At 33.4% G+C, this 19,579-nt stretch overlaps 2 protein-coding genes across 2 annotated transcripts in view; one reads left to right on the top strand and one right to left on the bottom strand.

Moving 5' to 3' along the window:
* The window catches only part of Smp_123940 (putative xp-G/rad2 DNA repair endonuclease family), a 27,596-nt gene extending 25,085 nt beyond the window's left edge, over nt 1-2,511 (top strand). The window contains exons 11-12 of the mRNA XM_018793145.1: nt 787-1,015; nt 1,642-2,511. Of these exons, the coding sequence (XP_018647687.1) occupies nt 787-1,015; nt 1,642-1,938 (526 nt within the window). The 3' untranslated portion in view covers nt 1,939-2,511. The remainder of the gene's footprint in view (nt 1-786; nt 1,016-1,641) is intronic.
* Nucleotides 2,105-19,579, bottom strand: Smp_123950 (hypothetical protein; the record flags this gene model as incomplete). Its single annotated transcript, XM_018793144.1, has 9 exons — nt 2,105-2,559; nt 4,104-4,460; nt 7,226-7,516; nt 10,066-10,385; nt 11,729-12,089; nt 13,726-14,083; nt 16,842-17,052; nt 17,092-17,188; nt 19,298-19,579. 9 exons carry the CDS (start codon nt 19,577-19,579, stop codon nt 2,320-2,322), a joined length of 2,517 nt encoding a protein of 838 aa, XP_018647686.1. The 3' UTR covers nt 2,105-2,319.

The raw sequence follows: 19,579 nt of genomic DNA, 5'->3' as shown, positions 1-19,579 counted from the left end.
AGTTATTCTAAGAAAATGGAGAGAAAACTGTCAAGATATAAGCGTATAAAGAAACTTAAATGATAAATTTAACTGTTTATCAAGTACGTGCCATTGATTTGCAAACTTTATGGATCATTGAAACTGCGTTATAGGCAATGGAAATTAGAGCTATTCTTAGTGACGTAAATAATTATTGCAACTGAAAAAATGCTCTTTTTGTAGTCTTGGTATCATACTTGTCTAGAGATCACACATATTATTCAATCGCTTAAACGAGCTCAAATTTAGCTGTTAGATCGACTAAGATATTATAGGTATAGCTTAGGAATTAGATGTATTCTAATTTGACTGGTGTTAATGGCTAATCATCCCACTTTAGAAAAAAGGATAAAACTCGTTTTATGATAACCACAGAGGAACCGGTTTGACTAATATGGTGTCTAAAATATTACTCAATGATTATACAGTGCTCAGCTAGGGCTTGTGAACAGTAAATCCGGGAAAACTAGACTGGTTCCCGACCTGGACGTGGATATACCGACCAAATATTGAACCAATGTACATACGTACCAAGTTCTAAGTTGTTTGTGACAGACTATCTGAACGAGGGTTCAAACTCCTTTCTGATTTTAAAATGTATGCCTAGATAATCAGGCGAAACTGCCTCCTCCAAGAATGTTTGTAGTTAAAGTGAAATAATTCAATGCTTCTAAATGGACAAATTAAACAAGTTTAATTCACAATTCCAAACAAGTCAACGTTCATTATGAAAGAATAGAAGTTTGTGTTACTATTATTCCTTAGTTTTTTCTCTTACACACATTTGAATACCTTACTGGGATGGAATACTGAAAAAACAGAAGCTTTATTGGCTTCTGTACTCAAACGTAGACAAAATGTGGAGCTTGGTAATCCTAGAGGAATTCTTTCGTCCAAATCGCTCATAACAAACTTTTTCCAGATTGAGAATCAAAAGCTTTGCCAAAAATCAGAAATTGCTTCTCATCACGTTGATTCATCAGAGTTGGATGAAGTAAGTTGTATTTTATCCTGGAGAGCCATAATTCATTAGTGGGGGTCTGGTAAGAAATATCGAACAAACCTTAACATTTTCAATATATATATATATATATATATATATATATATATATATATATATATACAGAGAGTTAAACTTAGTCGAGATACTCATCTCTTTTTTATACATCACTGGGTGTTTATCAGTAACTATCACCAGTGAGTCCTAAGGCTGCATGACCTGGGGCAACTTATCAGATTCATAACTAAAGTCAATGTTTGATTAATTTAGAATCGGTGGGAACGTAACCTTGAAACCTTAATTTGATGTTGAATGTTTACAGACTAGCTTTATTCAGTTCGTTATCCTAAACTTATGTACGGTTCTAACAATAGTCAAGAAATGTACCAAATAAGCGAAATCAACTGAATAAATGACAGTCTATTTTGGGCTATTACAGTTTTCAACAAGCAGTGTTCCAGTAAATATTGTTGTAGAACTTTTGTTCTGAAATTCAGCAAAGCGTTTTTATCTGACACCCGAAAATCTTGGTGTAAGGTCATCAACATCCTTTAAAATAAAGTAAGTAAAATTCATTAGATGTTCTAATTGGTATTTATTTCGGACTTTTCATATTTTAGGTGACGGTACCGAGTAAGCGCGTTCGTCACGCAGCCAGTCGCTTGCGAAATCAAAGAACAACAGATCAATCTCTTAAAGCTCCCAACTCTTCACAGCATACAACACCAGTGAAAGATGAAAATAGCCTACTTTCTGAATTACCTAAACTACGTCAGCCTCGACGGAGGCAATCTGTGAAAAAACCTCCTAGTGAAACGAAGACTTTAGCGGAGAAAAAACGCAAGGAGAAAGCTCAGATTAAACCCCAACGTCGTGTAGTAGAACGTGTATGTTTATCTGAAGAAGATGAAGATTAAAGCATTGTCAATACTCCTCCACATTGTACAGACTAGACTTTCTTAGTTAAAATTGTTTTGAATTTCTTTTATTTATATTTCAACCCGTTTTTTTTTTAAATTATTCAATTGGTTCAGGGAGAGGCGTGACCTTATTTTACAGAGAAATAAAAAATACAGTTTTTTTAGCAACAATCAAATAACTTTTATTTAAATGCTATGCATAACATTTGATAGTATTAGATTTAATAAAACTTTGAAAATGAAATGAACAGTAGTCTCGGTTTGCAAAGAGATTTACATTGTAATCACAAATGATTAAGCATCTGGGTAACCTGCATTTATGGCGACACTGTACATAATCTTTAAAGCTGTAAGCAGCCTACTTGCTTCTTTTATATATTACGTCAATTTATTCACATATAGTACAACTCTACCTGTGTACAGCTCAACATAAACAACTGTAAAATATGGTTCCAAAGTACTCGGAGTTCTACCAGCTTTTAAAACTTGTATATTCATTAGTGATTCACATAGTGCTGGGCGTCCAGCAAGATTTGTATCGAGTAGATCAAAAAGTTCCGGTTTACTACATCCACCTCTAGACGGACAGGTATGAGTTTCCACTATTACAAAATCGGTCTGAAAAAAATCGTTTGGAAATCTTCAATTAATAAACAAATAAAAGTAGATATTCTAAGCAACAGAATTCAGAAGTGTTGTGATGTGCGATGTTCGGGGGTTGATACTGATACTTGCTCTTCTCCAAACATGAGCACAACCAGGTGACTGAGTGTACAGACTGAAAGTGTGAAAGGAAGTTTATTAACTAAACCGAATCGATATCTGTACTTATATATATTCCTTAGGAAATAAAGCTACATATGGTGCATATCTCATTCCTAGGAAATGAAAACTATTTTTTGGCCAGTCACATGAACTTATCATTGAATTGATTTCTAACTAGGCCAATATATCACATATCCCATCTAAAAAAGTTTGGTCTAGCTTCTCATATTCCGTATGACGAGAAATTAAAGTAACATCATATCTAGCCAATCATGTGCACTAGTGAGTTGGCAGATTTCTTACTGACCCAATATGTCAAGTAACGCACAAAATAGTTCATTACCATACACTTTGAATATATATATATATATATATATATATATGGATTTAAAATACTGAAACATAAAGTAGATTTAGCTATATCGTGATTTAATATCTGGCAAACAAACGGAAAATCATACAACGCACAAAGTTTTTAGCTTGTTTTACTAGTAGTGATGCACAAAATTACATTTCGAATGGGATTTGTCTTACAGCATCAAAAATGTAAAAAACAAGCAAACCGAAATAGCATTTCGTCACAGAGAAGCGATCAGTACTGTGGACTACTAAAATTCAGATAAGAAATTCACTCTAACCGTTTTAAGGTGATTAGATCGAATAGAATTTTCTTTTGAGTGATCGTTTCATAAATGCATTAGATATATGATTAAAGCGAACGGTACTAGGTTCGAGTCCTGGAGTGGACATCACCTCTGAGATGCAAGTACATCCAACTGACGAGTCACAAACAGGATGAAACTCCCGTCCTGGATTCCACTGCTAGCCACCATCCATTTCTGCTTATAATGCTTGTGACTTATGGCATTATCGAGACAATCCATACAGGATGCACAGATATGAATAAGAGACTGATTAATTGCAGTCCTAAATATTAACGGGAAGATTCAAACAAAATAGATATTATATGTATGTTTAAGATTGCTACTTATGCCTCTTCTTATCGTTTCCTATTCGATAATTTTCGCGTAGTATATTAAGCTATTCAATAATATCCAGCAGTTAATTGCGTGGTGCTTTATTGTTGACAGTCTCACATTTAGTCCTTGTAAGTGTCGAACTGTTCATTTTAGCCTGAGGCCTGAATAGCACTTATGCACCTTATTCGAACCCCATAAAGTTGACATATATTGCGTAATGCATTTGATTTCCGCAAGTAAACCTTTACTATATGATTTCGAAGTAGTAAAGTATCTTAAAATTAAAAACTGTTTACTTAAATATTCTTTGCTATTAAGTAAATTATAGTGAGATTTAACTAAAAGTTTCCAGTGTGAATGTAGAGAAAAAAACAGGACATATTTCCTGTAAATATATATATGAATGATAATATTTACTTTTAAAATATGACGATATGTATGCCATACATCATGAACAGGTTTACGACTATAAATCCCATAAGCTAAAACAGTTCTATAACGAAGTACTGTATTCTCATAATGTGGATGATTTGTAAAAGCAAATCCAGACTCATTCAATGAAACAATTTGAGTAGATGGATAAGGAGCAGAAGCTGGTAATGTTAAACGTAGATTGCCTAACAAAGACATTGGTCCAGATATAATCCATGATAAGGATGATGATGACGATGATGATAAGGAGGAATCTTCACGTTTTTGAGGTAAACTTCGAAACCAATTAATTAGTATTTCACTTTCATACGCACTGAATGAACCCTGTATACTCCATTCAGACTAACAAGAATTGGAATAAAAGATTAAGTAAGAATGCAATACTTTTCTTGAGCAATAGGAATATTTATCAATATCATGAACTTGGAAAACCATTTTAACAGAAATAACAAAAAGTCAGAAAACTTATTGTTTGAAAATGATAACATCGGTTTGAACACTAAATTAAAATCATGGGTCAATTGAAGCTAGACCATCCTCGAAAACCTGGGAGCACTGGACGGCCGTTTCGTCCCATTATGGGACTACTCAGCAGTGCGCATCCACGATCCCGCACTCGCGAGATTCGAACCCCGGACCTACTAGTCTCGAGCCGGAGCCCTTAACCGACAGACCACTGAGCCGGCACCCAACGGTGTTAATGTCTAACTTCAACTAATCCACGATTTTGAGCGACCGTTCACGAGTGCGGGATCGTGGATGCGCACTGCTGAGGAGTCCCATAATAAGACGAGACGGCCGTCCAGTGCTTCCAGGTTTTCGATGGTGGTCTAGCTTCCATTGACCCATGATTTCAACTATGAAAATACTAAATTCTCCACAAAACCCCCTCTGAACTAAATTAAAAGTATTTTTCAATATGATCAGAAATACTTGTAATTTAGGTTGACAATTATAGGAGTATATTGTTCTTTGAGCTAAACAGTTTAATTGTGCAGCTTTTAATTGTATTTCTAGACAACATCGTCAAGATACACTTCGAAAACAAGTGAGCTACTAGAAATTTTTCACACCTAACAACTTATCCTGTTGATCAGAGATTTAGTTGGCTGTTTTTGGACATTTTCTATCAAAACGTTGTCAGTACACTTTCTTCTTGAAATAAAATGAGGCTTATAAATTGGTTTACTTGTTAAAAGATGACCTATTAATACTAATATAATCAAGTAAAAATGTGACCAGTTTTAATCACTTAACTCCAGGAAATTACAAAAAATACAAGATGATAGGATTTTTTCTGGGAACATTTGCTAGAAATTTGGTGCCGAGTATACAGAAGACATTGAATGTAGAAATTGTATTAGAATAATCTTTGCGATTAGAATTTAGAGGATCCCAACGTTTTGTTCATCAGTCTGGTTTGAACGTTTTCAGAGGAGAATAGAATCGACTATACAATATTTGTATTTAATGATAAGCTTCTTGTTCACATGACACACTTTAAGTAAATTCGTAAGTAAAGTACAAAATATCAATCATAAAAATGAATATGCTTAGTGAGTTTATGAATTATTTTGTATATACGTCTATTTGGTGAAGTTTAGTATTTTAGAATGGATAGCTTAGTCGTAAAACTTTCATTGTTTTTTTGTACAACAACATCACCTCAAACGTTAGGTAGAAGCGAGGTAGTTGAATTCCTCCACAAAAGACCGAAAGCTTGTCCTGTCAACCTTTAACCTGCCGCTGTCTCCATGTTTATTTTGCTTGTCTCTCCCCTTTGACCCAATTCTCGATTCTGTAGTTGCCTAAGATTTTTCTGATCAGTTGACAAACTGAGTCGATTTCAATGTGTTTATACATTGATTGACCTGAGAGCCAAGCTTCGAAAAATTCTCTAATATTTTTTGTACCCCAAGATCTTAGCATTTTCCAAGTACATGTGCCTACAATTGTTAATGTGCATTGATTTAATCAAAGTTACATCATAGCATTGGTGCTCGTGCGAACGACGAGGAAGATCACTACCATGGAGTGCTCCTCACAGCTGAAACAATTTATTTTGTAGATGTCTGACTTCTTTTGCCATATCCAAAATTAAGTGATCATTATCAGTTAACAAATGGTGCATTAAAAGCTAACAGTTATATTGTTTTCGGCTCCAACTTTCAGTTTTGCAATAAATTGTTACTGAAACAAAAAATATTCAGACTAACTAACAAACTAACTATACCAGTTGGTAATAGCCGTGTAAGTGAAGCCTATCGTGTCAGCCAGTACTAACTATCAAAATTTGTATTAGGATAAACGTTTATAAACGAGAAAAAAAGTAACAAACAATTACTGGAACATGAAGTTCCATGATTTCTTTTATGCTTAGTAGTTTAACAACCTAATTAGGTGAAGATCAACAAATCATATACAGAAATAATTCGGTCATATATAGCAATAATTTGACAAATATAAGATGATAATAAGTAATTGAACTGTCTAGTAATAATTAGAGGCTCAAGTGATTACTAAAACATTTGTTCATAACGAAAGCCACGAATAACACCAAGAGATTTTTACAAACTAATTTCGGTGCTTGTGAATGTAGTAGGACTAAGAGTGGAGGTTAAGCAGATGACAATGTAGAGCATCAAACAATATTCCATGAAGTTATTGACTGTTTGACTGAATTATGTGAGAAGATCCAAAGATCTTGATCGGAGTTCATCTGTGAGATTATTACGACCAATGGTTGACGTTGGGTGATATTGCTACAAAACGGTCACAGTGGCCCATATTTATCTATCCTTTGTCTCCCCTCAGAGCTTGAGTTCCAATATTGCTTCACACTATTTATTCCACAAAATCACTCATTTTTAAGCCATATTGTAGACGCTTATTGATTTCATTATCACAGGGCATTACTTCGAATATTTTGCTATAGATCATCTTGTGCTGACCTAGTTTGATAACTTCTCTGGGTCCACATTTATACCAGCTCTTACTTTATTTTGACTACATGATATCAAAAACTATATGGCTAAAAACAACTTATGATGTTAACATAATGAAATGACATTGAAACTCAAAAATCGACAGCAAAAGTTACAACTAACTTTCAAATTCTCCAAACCACGTCCAGCCATAAACGCTATGAACAATACTAGTATTGTTGTATAAATAACACGATGAAGCCAAAACAGAAGTTTTGTCTTTTTTTCAGGTTCACGGGCGCTATTCAATGATGATGATGTACAAAATATACGGCCACCAAGGCTTTTCAATGCATGAAACATTTCAAACCATCGTGTAGACTGAGCTAATATAGCGAGTGATAAACACATTTGAGGTGTCCAGAACAGTTTCAGTCTCATAATTAACACAGCCATAATTGTGAAAACCGCCAACTATATGGTCGTAAATTCAAGTTATTTTTGAAAGACAGTTTAAGAACAAGAACTAAAGTTTTATTTCGAATAAGTCTTATGACACGATATACAACTTAGGTGGATAGTAACTGTGATATACTGCTTCAGAAAAATAGACAAGGTATAATAATATACGTTTAGAAATTGTACCAATACTAGTTTAGTTTCTGTCCCAGCAATCAGAAATTGAAAATAAGTTGGAAAGGAATGCTTTTGGACAAATGACAATCATATAATGTGGTTTTGATTATGAAGTTAATTGGAAAATGTGAATTCCGCAAAGCCGAAAACTTCAGTTCCACAAAACGTTCAGAAAGTCCTAGAAACGAGGAGATTGGAGAAGCTTCTCGGTAACATTGGTTTATAGCATAGATGGTTTGTAACTAGCTACGAAATTTAAAAAGTGCGTCTCGTCCTGTTTGTGACTCGTTAGATGAATGAACCTATATTCCAGTGTGGTGTTGGCATTGCTACTCACACTTAGTACCCTTCGAACTAAACCTCGATACATTATCTGCAGGAGCTACTGAGACTAGATAACAATTCGGTTGTCTAACGAGAATGACATTTACATCAATATTAGTAAGGATTTCAATTGTCTCGTTGTTGGTAATCAAGATTGAATTTCTATCAGAATCTTTTGACAAGCATTCATCCTGTGCGAATCACCTCGATAAATCCATTTTCATCACAAGTTTTATAGAACAGCTGGAATGTGGGACTAGCAGTGGGCTACATATGTATATTACTTCATTTCTAAGTTATTGTAGCGAAGCGAGCAGTGGAGTTGGAACTTTTGGAACTGTTTTAAGGACTAATATTGTTCATATTTTTATCATACAGCTGTTAGATCATTAGACTGCTATACTCCTTGCAATGCAAGCTACAAATGGATCTACCAACCACTGTTATACATTTTATTATTCCTTAATTATTGTTAAGTAATTATGTATGTTTTATTTGTTTTGTCCCACTTACAGCATGATTGAATGTAAAATATGATTTCATATTCAAGGTACATAGCGGTCTGACCAATATATATATATATATATATATATATATATATATATATATATATATATATATATATCAGTTAACAGAAAATAACAATTATGAACGTTCATTTTACTGATTGAATGGTACAACTCATCTTTTATGCTGATCTTAACAGACAGAAAAGACAAATGCAATAGAATTTATATCGAAGTCGAATAGTCGTTAACAGTGGAATCTAGGATGTACGTTTCGTCACATTGGGGATTGATTCACCAGTTGAATGTACTCGAGAAAATATAAATTACAAATAAAATAATTGTAACATATGTAACGTCCTTTCTGAATTGCATTTTGTATTCAACATTAATTATTACATAATTATCCCGAAATAATCCATCAAATAAGTATAAAATCACAAAAAATAAAGTGGAGATATACACATTCTCACATCGGTTCACTTACTTGAATGATAACTAATAGTGAAATAAAATCCCGCAGTATTTTAAATGAATGTTCACAGCTTGACAAATTATTATTGTTAAACAAATGGTTATTTACAGTTACTGAAAGATGATGATGACGATGAGAACTGAACAAGTTCTTGAGTAATTTGAAAGAAACGATGAAACAGACTAGAATGGAACCGTAAATAAGACCAGTTTCAAGAGGTTGTTTTAAAGTGGCCCACTATTAGATGAAAAAATTAACAGAGTAAATCGATGTGACTGAAGAATGGAAAGTCATGATAATAGTATGATAAATATATGTTAAGTTCACTAAGATTCCATCTTTACCCTATTCTTATCCAACTGTGTATTACCCTATACTACTTAATAATATTCAGTAGCTAGTGTTATTTCTAATAATTTTGGCGCACCCGGCGTGTAGCTTACGTGTTAGTCTAATTATTTTACATAAACGAGTAACATTCATTTCATTTATTACTGTAATTAAATTCGCTCAACATTTATGAAAGTTGCTCTCAGTCTACATGCATTCTTTAAATCTTTGTTAAAATGCAACAGCTTCCATATTTTTGTGTTTTGAGTTCCCGATTGTTAATGAAAGTCAGAGTTGACTTTCGACATGGCTAGTGAGTGTCAGTTAAGCAATTGTATATTGTAATTTGTCTTTATATATTTGTTGCAGAAGGTACTTTCCATTGAGACTTTTATTCTCCCGCCATACCAAAACAGTACGAATGTTGTAATATCTGAACTGAGTAGTTCAATGCTGATGATGATGTACAGAATGATAATACAGATTAAACCATAGGATGTAGGCATCAGGAAATATATCCATCTGAGCTACGTACTTTCGTTATCATTTTAAATCTAGGCTGAACAGTTCAATGTTTGTTTTAAAAATAGCAAACTAATTCTTCAGTTGACGTTTTAAGTGAAAATGAACATATTTTGCGACAAAAAAAACACTTTATAGAAAATGACCAGTGTTTTATCCCATTTAGAAACATATTGATTCATGAACTATATGTATGTGCCAGAAAGAGAAAGAGGGATTACATTACTTACATTGATAAAATCAAACTCTGGTGCACATATATACAACATTGTATGAAATGTTTTATAAGTTGTAATACCAAATAATATGGTTAATTTATGCTTTAATAAATCCCATATATGACCACCATCATTGTTATTATTATGGTTACTGTTTAAGTCATCATTATTATTGAAAGCATATTTTGAAAAAACTGAGAACAGTAAACTTAATCCGATTGTACATAGACAGACAATTAATAAAGGTAAGCATAGAAAACGTATAAATGTAATATTCATTATTGATGATCGAGTAGATACTTCTTTCTTTCTAATTGTCATTGGATCATAAGCTAAGAAAGGAAATGGAACAAAGGAAAGTCTTCATTAAATATAAAACCAATGCAAAATATCATTATTTTGTTTTAATTTATTTTTACCAGGTTGTATTGAACCTTCTTCTCGTTATTAGTACTCAAGATGGTAATTGATCGGTTGCTTTCTTAGTATATATATCCTCTGCGGATTGCTTTGATACCGCCATTAAGTCACAAGCATTTAAGGAAGGGTTGGAGAGTAGCTTATAGTGGGAACCAGAACACTCGCTTCGTCCCTTTAGGGACTCATCAACCGGATACCCCGATATGAACATCAACACTGAGGAAGCCAGATGTAAATTTGAAATGAACTAACGAAATACTACTAATCCCAACAAGTTTAGAACTTCGAAAAGACAAAAGCAAGAACTTAAATTCGAAGTAATCAGAAAGAATTTTTTACGTCCGAACGAAGAATAAATGAGTGGCAACTCCCAGGGATTATTTATAGACTATTATTTATTATATATATTCCTATCCTATAATTATTAAGTGACTAGGTCACGTATATTTATACTCCTTTTATCATAAGTTTTCACTTGACCCATTGACTGCTGTTATACGACTTACTGTTCATGATTTATTCCCAGTCTATTAGTTACAGCCTCCTATACTCACAGACATTTTTGACCTGATATTGTATAACCGTTATTTTTTTTGTGGTGTGATGTGGTCTGGTTTGCTTGTATATAAACTACATGTCTGAAATATGTTATTATTATGTGTTCTGAACTGAGCGGACAGGGCTAGACGAGAAGCTGCTATATCAAGAACCAATAAGGATTGATAGTTGATTAAAGACTGCTGGTGTCGGTTGGTGTGTCATTGGTTTAACAGAGGACAGGGTCATAGAGATCGGTATTCTGATTAGAGGTCTCGTCACGTGATATTTGACGGACATAACAATGCTGATAGTGTGAATTGCATTGACTGATTAAGTGAATTACTATATATTTGAATAGAATACTCCTACTTTTACAATTCTCATTCTCATAGGTTTAATATAGGCATGACTATTGTTCAACTTCAATACGAGATTGTTAATTCGAATCCATCAACATAAAACGCTAAGAAAGAGTTTAAGGAAGTTATTCAGTTAACTAAAATGAATATACTACATTTTATACTGTTTATTATTACTCAAGCTCTATCTTTGTAATCTTAGATCTGACGTCGAAACACTACTACATTTAAGCTTTAACAAATAAACTAATAGGAAACAACATTGGCAAACATATAATTCCCGTCACATTTGAATGATTTAAATAGTTTATTCAATCGCTTTAAACAAATGAAAAAAGAAATAACAAATCACTTACTATTTATTAGTTTTTGGAGTATGTATACACTTAATAAACTACTTAGTAGAATAAACAAATAACCAGATTGTAGAAGTAAACGATTGCCAAATTGTAATATAAATGACAAATTGAATACAATTAAATGAATCCATATGATTTGTTTTATTTTGAATAAAAGGCTTAGAATAACTAATTTCTGTCGATTTGAACTAGGAGATAAAGGGATATTTGATGATAGTGATAAACAAAAGGCACAAATAATCGATATAATTTGAGTAAGTAAAGCGAATTGGGAAAATTGCCATGAAATTTGACAAATCAATAGCAATACACAGAATACTGTTAAAGAAATAAAACTTTTCCCTCGATACGATTGTAACTAAAAGTAGGAAAAAATAATGATAGAGTTGTTTAGGGCAATAGAAGTACATCAAACAATCTAGGTAGTTCTATGTATATTCAAAGTGAACAAGTATACATTTTTTAAAGTGACAAACACTAACTTGCATAGAACTTCATGTATATAAAGAATGAAGAACAAGTAGAACGACTGAGTAATCAGGGAATTATCCCTAGAATGTATGTACTATCAAACGGTTAAGAGTGCCAAATGATGTACTACTGCTTCGAACGATTTACGAGACCTGTCATCTACTTGTCAACTTTTTTATTGTCAGTGTATTGTACCCCACTACTCGGTAAAGATGAATAATTGATGCTTTTGATGACAAACAGTAATCTCCGAAGCTACAGCGCAGGTACAGTTATATCCCATCATATTTTTTTTTACAGAAAAGGCTATAATGGATGCATTTCTGTTACCAGAAAGGGGAATACAATCAAAGAGTAAAGTAGGCAACAAACTTGACTTTTGCTATTCAGAGATTCCATAAGCTCATTTATGAACAGAAATTCGTATGGCTGACAGTTCATTAAGTGTAGCTTATTGTGTTCAACTTCATGAACAGTATATTAGCAAACCGTTTGAAAAGATCATAATGTATTCTATTTGACTGTAATCCCAAGATTCAGCACCGAAACAATGAAAATTTCACCTACGAAGATGAGTCCTCAAAGCTAAATTAACACTACTGAAAAAAGAAGTTATTCCCAGGTTATTTGTAAATCGAAATCCAGTCCCTACCATTAATACTTGAGATCAACAGAGCAGCGATTTAATAATTCAGAAAGTGACAAGCTTTGTCACTGGCAAATAAATAAAACATTCGGATACTGAACTTCGATAACTTTTCCATCGATGAGACCATCTTTGTATTTTAAGTGATTGCCAAATCTCTGAAGAATGGATTGTAATACGTTAATATTTTTCGTCAGTTGTATATTGGGAAGTCTGGTATTCATAGGTATCCATACCAAGGTTGGGTTTGATAGTTTTAAATAAATTGAACATTGGGCAAAGAGTTAATAATAAATATATTTTTTGCTACATCCCAGTGAGTAGAAATACAAGTCAGGTATTTATCGAATAAAATGCATTGTCCGGAATTTTGTTTATTGGTCAGAAATGGACGGACAAATAGCAGATTTTGTTTATTATTTACTCATACAGTGAGTGAAGTACCAAAAGAGTAAGCATATGGTCTTGGGAAGGAGTACTAGAAACTTAAGTCTATCAAATAAATAGAGCGAAGGAATACAACGAGCATGAATCTGTCTTAGCCCGCCGTAATTCCCCGCGCTAGGTGTCTAGGAGCCAGGATAATGACCTATGTACATTAATTTGTAGTGCATTTGCTATTCAATGTTTAATATCCAGCATTTTTATGCTCATCAAGTGAATGCTGCATATAAGTGCATAGTTTTCATTGGGAATTTCATTTTAAGCTTAAATTTTCAGCTTTTTTTTTTACTTTTTCATCCGGTAAGTTGAGATGCGCAATAGTAGCGCATTAACAAAAGATATATGTAGATAGCTTATGTAGATGCCTAATAAAATAGGCATTACAATTACATAACTACATATTAAAAATATAAGGAAAACAAAATTTATTTACCATTTGATTTGATCCAAGATAGCCTAATAAAAATGACTGTTGAAGTATAAAGAATGGATAAGCGAAGTGTTCTCTCAACGGTGGAGTCCACTGAACACGTGTAGCTTCTCTATGATTAGAGAAATATGCTAGAATTGTAAGAAATCCACCAATAAGCTGTAATATATGATCCGTTTTAGATTGATTTAAACTCCCAATCTTAGCAACAAACCAACCAGAGTAAGTTAAACCGAAAAGTACCAGACCTGACAAAATGAATACTGAATTCGCATAGAAATATGGTGGTTCACCAGATCCATCACAACTTATTATCGAGTTACTGCTGATCTTCAATTGATTTGACGGTATTACATCTAGCCTTAACAATAAAAACAAGGAGATACTGTAATATCAAATGTTTTGTTACATAAAAATTGGAGGAGAGTAATGCCCATGAAGGCAGAAAAATTATATTTATGCCAACTACTATAATATATAAGCATGAAACTACAGCTATGCATTAGTAGTATTTACATTTAACCCACATTCTTCTATATTTAAACTAACAAAACAACTTTAGTTTAACCAATCGAGATGCAACCTTTGTTAACTAACAGTGAAAAAAATGTCGTCCATAGATTAATCGGAACCGCATCAACTATCCACTCAAATATGACCAGTATCCAAATTACCAAATGTTAAAACCAAACATAATTAATTATCTTCCATCTTTCAGAAAGCGTTAGATGGACAAAGAATCGAGTATCATACAAGAAAGAGGCCGTCCAGTACTTCCAGGTTTTTAACGGTAGTATAACTTATATCGGATCGTGATTTCAATGAAATAGGAGTTTTTCTCACCACAGTTGGTGTACCACCATATGTAACCTTGGCTAAACACACACATATTCGCTACCAGTCAAAACCTTTCTCTCTCTCCCTCTCTAAAACACTTATTGTGAAGCATTACTTCAAAAGTGATGATTTTATTTCATTTAGTAAAAGAGGATCATATAGGTGTAAATAGAATATACACCAAATCAAAATAATAGCAGTCAGGATCAATTTGTCTCTTTATTTTATTGCAAGATAACAACTTCAAAGGTTTGTTGTGGTTGTAATAAGTTATTAGATGCCATTTTCTTGAGTATATTTTCCAAGTAACCTCCCTTTCAAGTAAAAGTGAAGTATTTGAATGTCTTTACATGCAACTAATAGGTTCTCCTGTCGACCTTGATATTAGTTGGTTATTGTCAATAGTAAGGTGGTTTCCCAGCTCTTTATTTCTAGCAATTATGCATCTCATGCACAAATGAAATATACAAGTCAAGGACCTATACGCTACGAAGCACATTAATAAGTATAGATGTTACTCCCGTGACAGTTTTTTGTTGAAATATACATTAGATTTACACCTGGAAGACACAAGTCAAACCGACCTATACCTCTCATGGCACACCCATACACATAAATGCTGAACACCCATGTGTTTGTGACGTGCTAAACACTGACTAATCCGAAAATTACAACCGAGTAATCGATAAGACGGACCCCCATCAAAAACGAGTACCGCTGCCAAGAATTTCTAAAATGAGTACTGATCTATGTGAATTTTCCAATGTATTGATCAAACTCTAATACAACTTCAGTACTGTAGTTTATAACGCATGAACTTAGCAAAAGCAACAAACTAAAATTCCATCCTTGGCAAAAGACATCTAAACATATTTTCCATCATGTCTGAAACTCATGATGCCAATTTAAAATCTGCCGTTCGATAAATGTTTGCAAACACAAAGATGAGGTTCAGAAACTCCGAATTATCCCCTGCCAAAAATTTAAGCTTCGAAACAAGACGTCACTGAAAGAGATTACTTACAATCGTTAAAAAATTTAGTGTTGAGCATAGTGAACAAGAATTGGTGGTTGATTTTTGATGTTTTTCCTAATTCCCATTCGATAACTAGTTTGTAGACGATGATATTATCTAGGGACCTGTCCATTCAAATTAGTTTTATCAACCATAAATTTAGTCAATTCAGTCTTCTAGCACTTACTTTGTTCAAAGTTTAGAGACTGTCATCATTTATGGTTGACTGAACCAATTTGAATTCAATTTTCCTCATCTCAATAGTTTCACAGTGAAAGATGGGGCAGTAAAGAGTTGTAAACTTATGTGGATTTCAAATGAAGTATATAAAATAACTAAATTTTCCCCCTGAGAGAGAAGCGTATACCTAACGGTTAGTGAATATTTGCTCTTAACATGACAGCTCATGAAAGTGATATATTGGCCAAATTTAAGAAATGGGTCACGTTATTCATTTACCGTTGACAGTTAATATATAGAGTGGATTAATTATACAGATGTCATATTTCCAAAAAACAACAAATTCCTGTATTGTATTGCATTGAAGCAATACATTTTAATTCAATTACTGACTTATTCGTTCTATGCCTATAGGACTGATGACCTCATATTTTGCCAATAACGTGGTGATCAATGAAGAACAACAGGTACTTTAACTTCCGTCGGTCCTCGAGCTACTTACAAACCAGGATCTAACCAAAATATGAACTTGACTAGCAGATAAAGTCTTTACTGTGTAGCCGTTCAGTTAAATGTGTCAACTTACGCAATGATATGGAGTAATTTCCTGAATGTATGACAATATAAATAAGAAATGACAATATCCACATAAGTACGCAATCAGTAAAAGAGAAACTAAGTGATAAGTCCGTGACTGATTAACAATAACGCCAAACATACAATAATAGTTTGTGCTCCAAGTGAAAGATTACACTTAGGTAAATATAAGTATACAATAATAAAAATGTCTACGAATTATAAAATAGAAAAATATGAACAATAATTCTTCATAAGATATCTTCACAAGTTACAGTTTTCTCAATATTTATCCTGTTAAAAGAAATCCATAGATTCTGAATTAAATCAACTAGATGATATCAATTTCAAATTGTACAAAAGCTGAATATTACACAACCATTTGGCAATTGTTTATTTTAGATTTCACCTTTCATTTCAGCAACAGTAAATATATATTTTTAGAACTAAAACTTCATTATTTGACCATAATAATAATAATATTGCATGCATCAAAACTACATATACCCACTTTCTAAGCTGTGATAAATTCGCCATTATATTTGGATTTATAGCAATCGCAATTGGATCGATCGGTGGATCTCTTTTAACTTGAAAACAGTAATGTCTGATGAAATCAAATGTGTGTAAGAATCTGTAAGCACCAGCTAGCAACAATTCAGGATACAGATTAAATCGTTCGATAGCATTCAGATTTACACATTGGTTATTCTTCCGAATATCTATCATTAAGTGTGAAAAATGAAAGTAGTTGAAATCACCTGTGTCATTCACTACGCTTAAGTAAGGCGGATATTCAGTTCTAGTATCAGTAAGCAATGAGTTGAATCCTTCCACAAAAGTTGATGCTAAAACGATCTAGACAAAAGGTTATTTGAAAAATTAATCTGGTCAACGAGTAATTATAATTTGCAAAGGAAATAATATCAAAACTCCGTGCTCATGAGTTTATGACTTGCATTGTTTTTATATAAAGTAACTTCTATAAACTAAGCTGATTTAAACAATTAAAATCCCAAATCGGTGTCAATTAGAGAACTGCTGAAAGCGAAAAGGAACTGTTTCATCCTCGTTTCGAACTTATTAACAGCATAATTCCACGATAACATACAAGATGGAACCCAGGACACTCTAATCTCTTTGAGTCAGAAGCCAAAAAAGCATATAGTTGCGATCTAATGGTCCATACATTAAAATTCAAGCAATTTGACGTAGTAAATTAAAAATAAGTATAAAACAAGTAATTTACTTGATGTAATACCTTTTGAACAAGAACGTACAGCTTGTATGAGTCATGAATTGCAATTTTAGCGAAACTTACTACATGGATAACATCAAATGGTTTGAAAATAATTATTTACAGTCAAGTAATATTCTAATCCAGCTTTTTCATTGTTTTAATAACTATTTTGGATTAAACAGGCAAGTCTTACCAAATAGGAAATTAATCAGATAAGACCGAATGTAGATATCTTACTATTGCTGACGATATAGATAGGTGTGGAAACGTGGAAAGCCGCAAATAAAAACTCGAGTTGAAGGGATAATTCCATCAACTTTATCAATTACTGACATTACTAGCTGTATCTATTGGAAGCTAAACCTACACAACTAAAACATTACGAGGCAAAGCTGATATTTCAAAACCTTTAATGATGTGTAACTTTAGTCTGCACAGAGCCCCACCCGTCCCACTTTGGTTAGGGAAACCGGGTACTATTATCAGCCTATAAACTTAAAGTGTAACGCATACCCAAGTGCCTGATGAGTTGGTTGACCTTATTTTCCATTCCTGTCTGTAAATATGTTTTAATAAAAATTTTTCTAAAGAATTATGTGCAGAAAACTGTAAAAGAAGGCACATTTCAAACACACGTAAAAGTCAGTATAGGGTTGTGGAAAATGTTGGGTTTTCTAACCGAAATCATGAAACAATCAATGTTAGACCACCATTAAAAACCTTCTAGCACTGGACGGCCGTTTTTTCCTAGTGTGAAACTCCTCAGAAGTGTTCATCTACGATCCAGCATGAGAGACTTGAACCCAGGACCCTCGGTCTCGCGAGCGAACGCCTAACTTCTAGACCATTGAGCCGGCATCTAATAGTGTTAATGTCTAGCTTCAACTAATCTACGATATTGCGCGACCATCTTCTATTGTCTTCGGTAGGAAACTGTCTCACACTCGACACGGTTGAACTCCATTGGTCAAGGCTTCTCACTAGAACCCCGAGAATTACTCCTGGGAGCTAGCCACTGGTGAGTAAAGTGTGAAGCATTTGTGGAAGGGAATACAAGTCAAGTAAACTACATTTTGGGGCAAGATTTCAATGGTAAGTAATAAATAACGTACGTGAGTTAAAGTTGTTACTCTTTATAGAATATTATTGAAGGAAATTAGTGGAGAAGGTCGAAATAATATCAGTTATGGTAAAAGTTAAGCACAGAATATGATTTAATATAAGCAGCTGAAAAAAGGAATAAACAGTGTGGAGTAACATTAAAACTAAAGATTTAGAGGAAGATAGAACAAAATGTAGTAATGTAGCAATACTCAGCTATATTAACTAGGATTTGTGAGCATCGACGGTCATCTCGTGGAACCCAAACAGTAATTCTACAGATCCCGATATAGTGCAGTCCAACAGTCAGGGAGTTTATGGACTGGCACATTATCATATTGATAATTGTATTGTTACAAACTTCAGATGGGGAAGTATCACAGAATACACAGGCAAGTGACAAGAATCATGTAAAACAGATGGAACTTCATTCTTTACAGCTGAATTATCCAATATTTCCGTAACTCGCTAATTTATCACATGGATACATAATATATAGGGCCCCAGGTGACCGATCGTGAGAGAACAAGGAAACCACATAAGTATATAGCAGAATAAGGAATAGAAACATGATTCTTAAAATATATACTTTAATAACGTTTAAGTAATCAAACAAGGAACTTTACTTGTTTAAAATAAGAGTAGTAAAATCCCATCTCAGTCCTAAATGTCAGCTCACGCTCCAAATTGGATAAATGTGAGAAAAACAGGTCATTTTCATGCAAATTTGAAACATGAAAACAATGCAAATAACCAGCTGTTATTGCCATAAGAAATAGAATAATATGAAGCGCAACATTTGTCCACATAAAATTTTTTTCATTTGTCTTTGTTCTTAGCTTTCTCACTGAAACACTTTTATGGATCGTTTGGCGATCAGATTTACTGGTTGTTCCTTCAAAATTCAT

This window comes from Schistosoma mansoni, chromosome 1 (genome assembly GCF_000237925.1).
Source record: "Schistosoma mansoni strain Puerto Rico chromosome 1, complete genome".
Lineage (NCBI taxonomy): Eukaryota > Metazoa > Platyhelminthes > Trematoda > Strigeidida > Schistosomatidae > Schistosoma > Schistosoma mansoni.
This window is presented reverse-complemented; position numbering and strand designations above follow the sequence as displayed.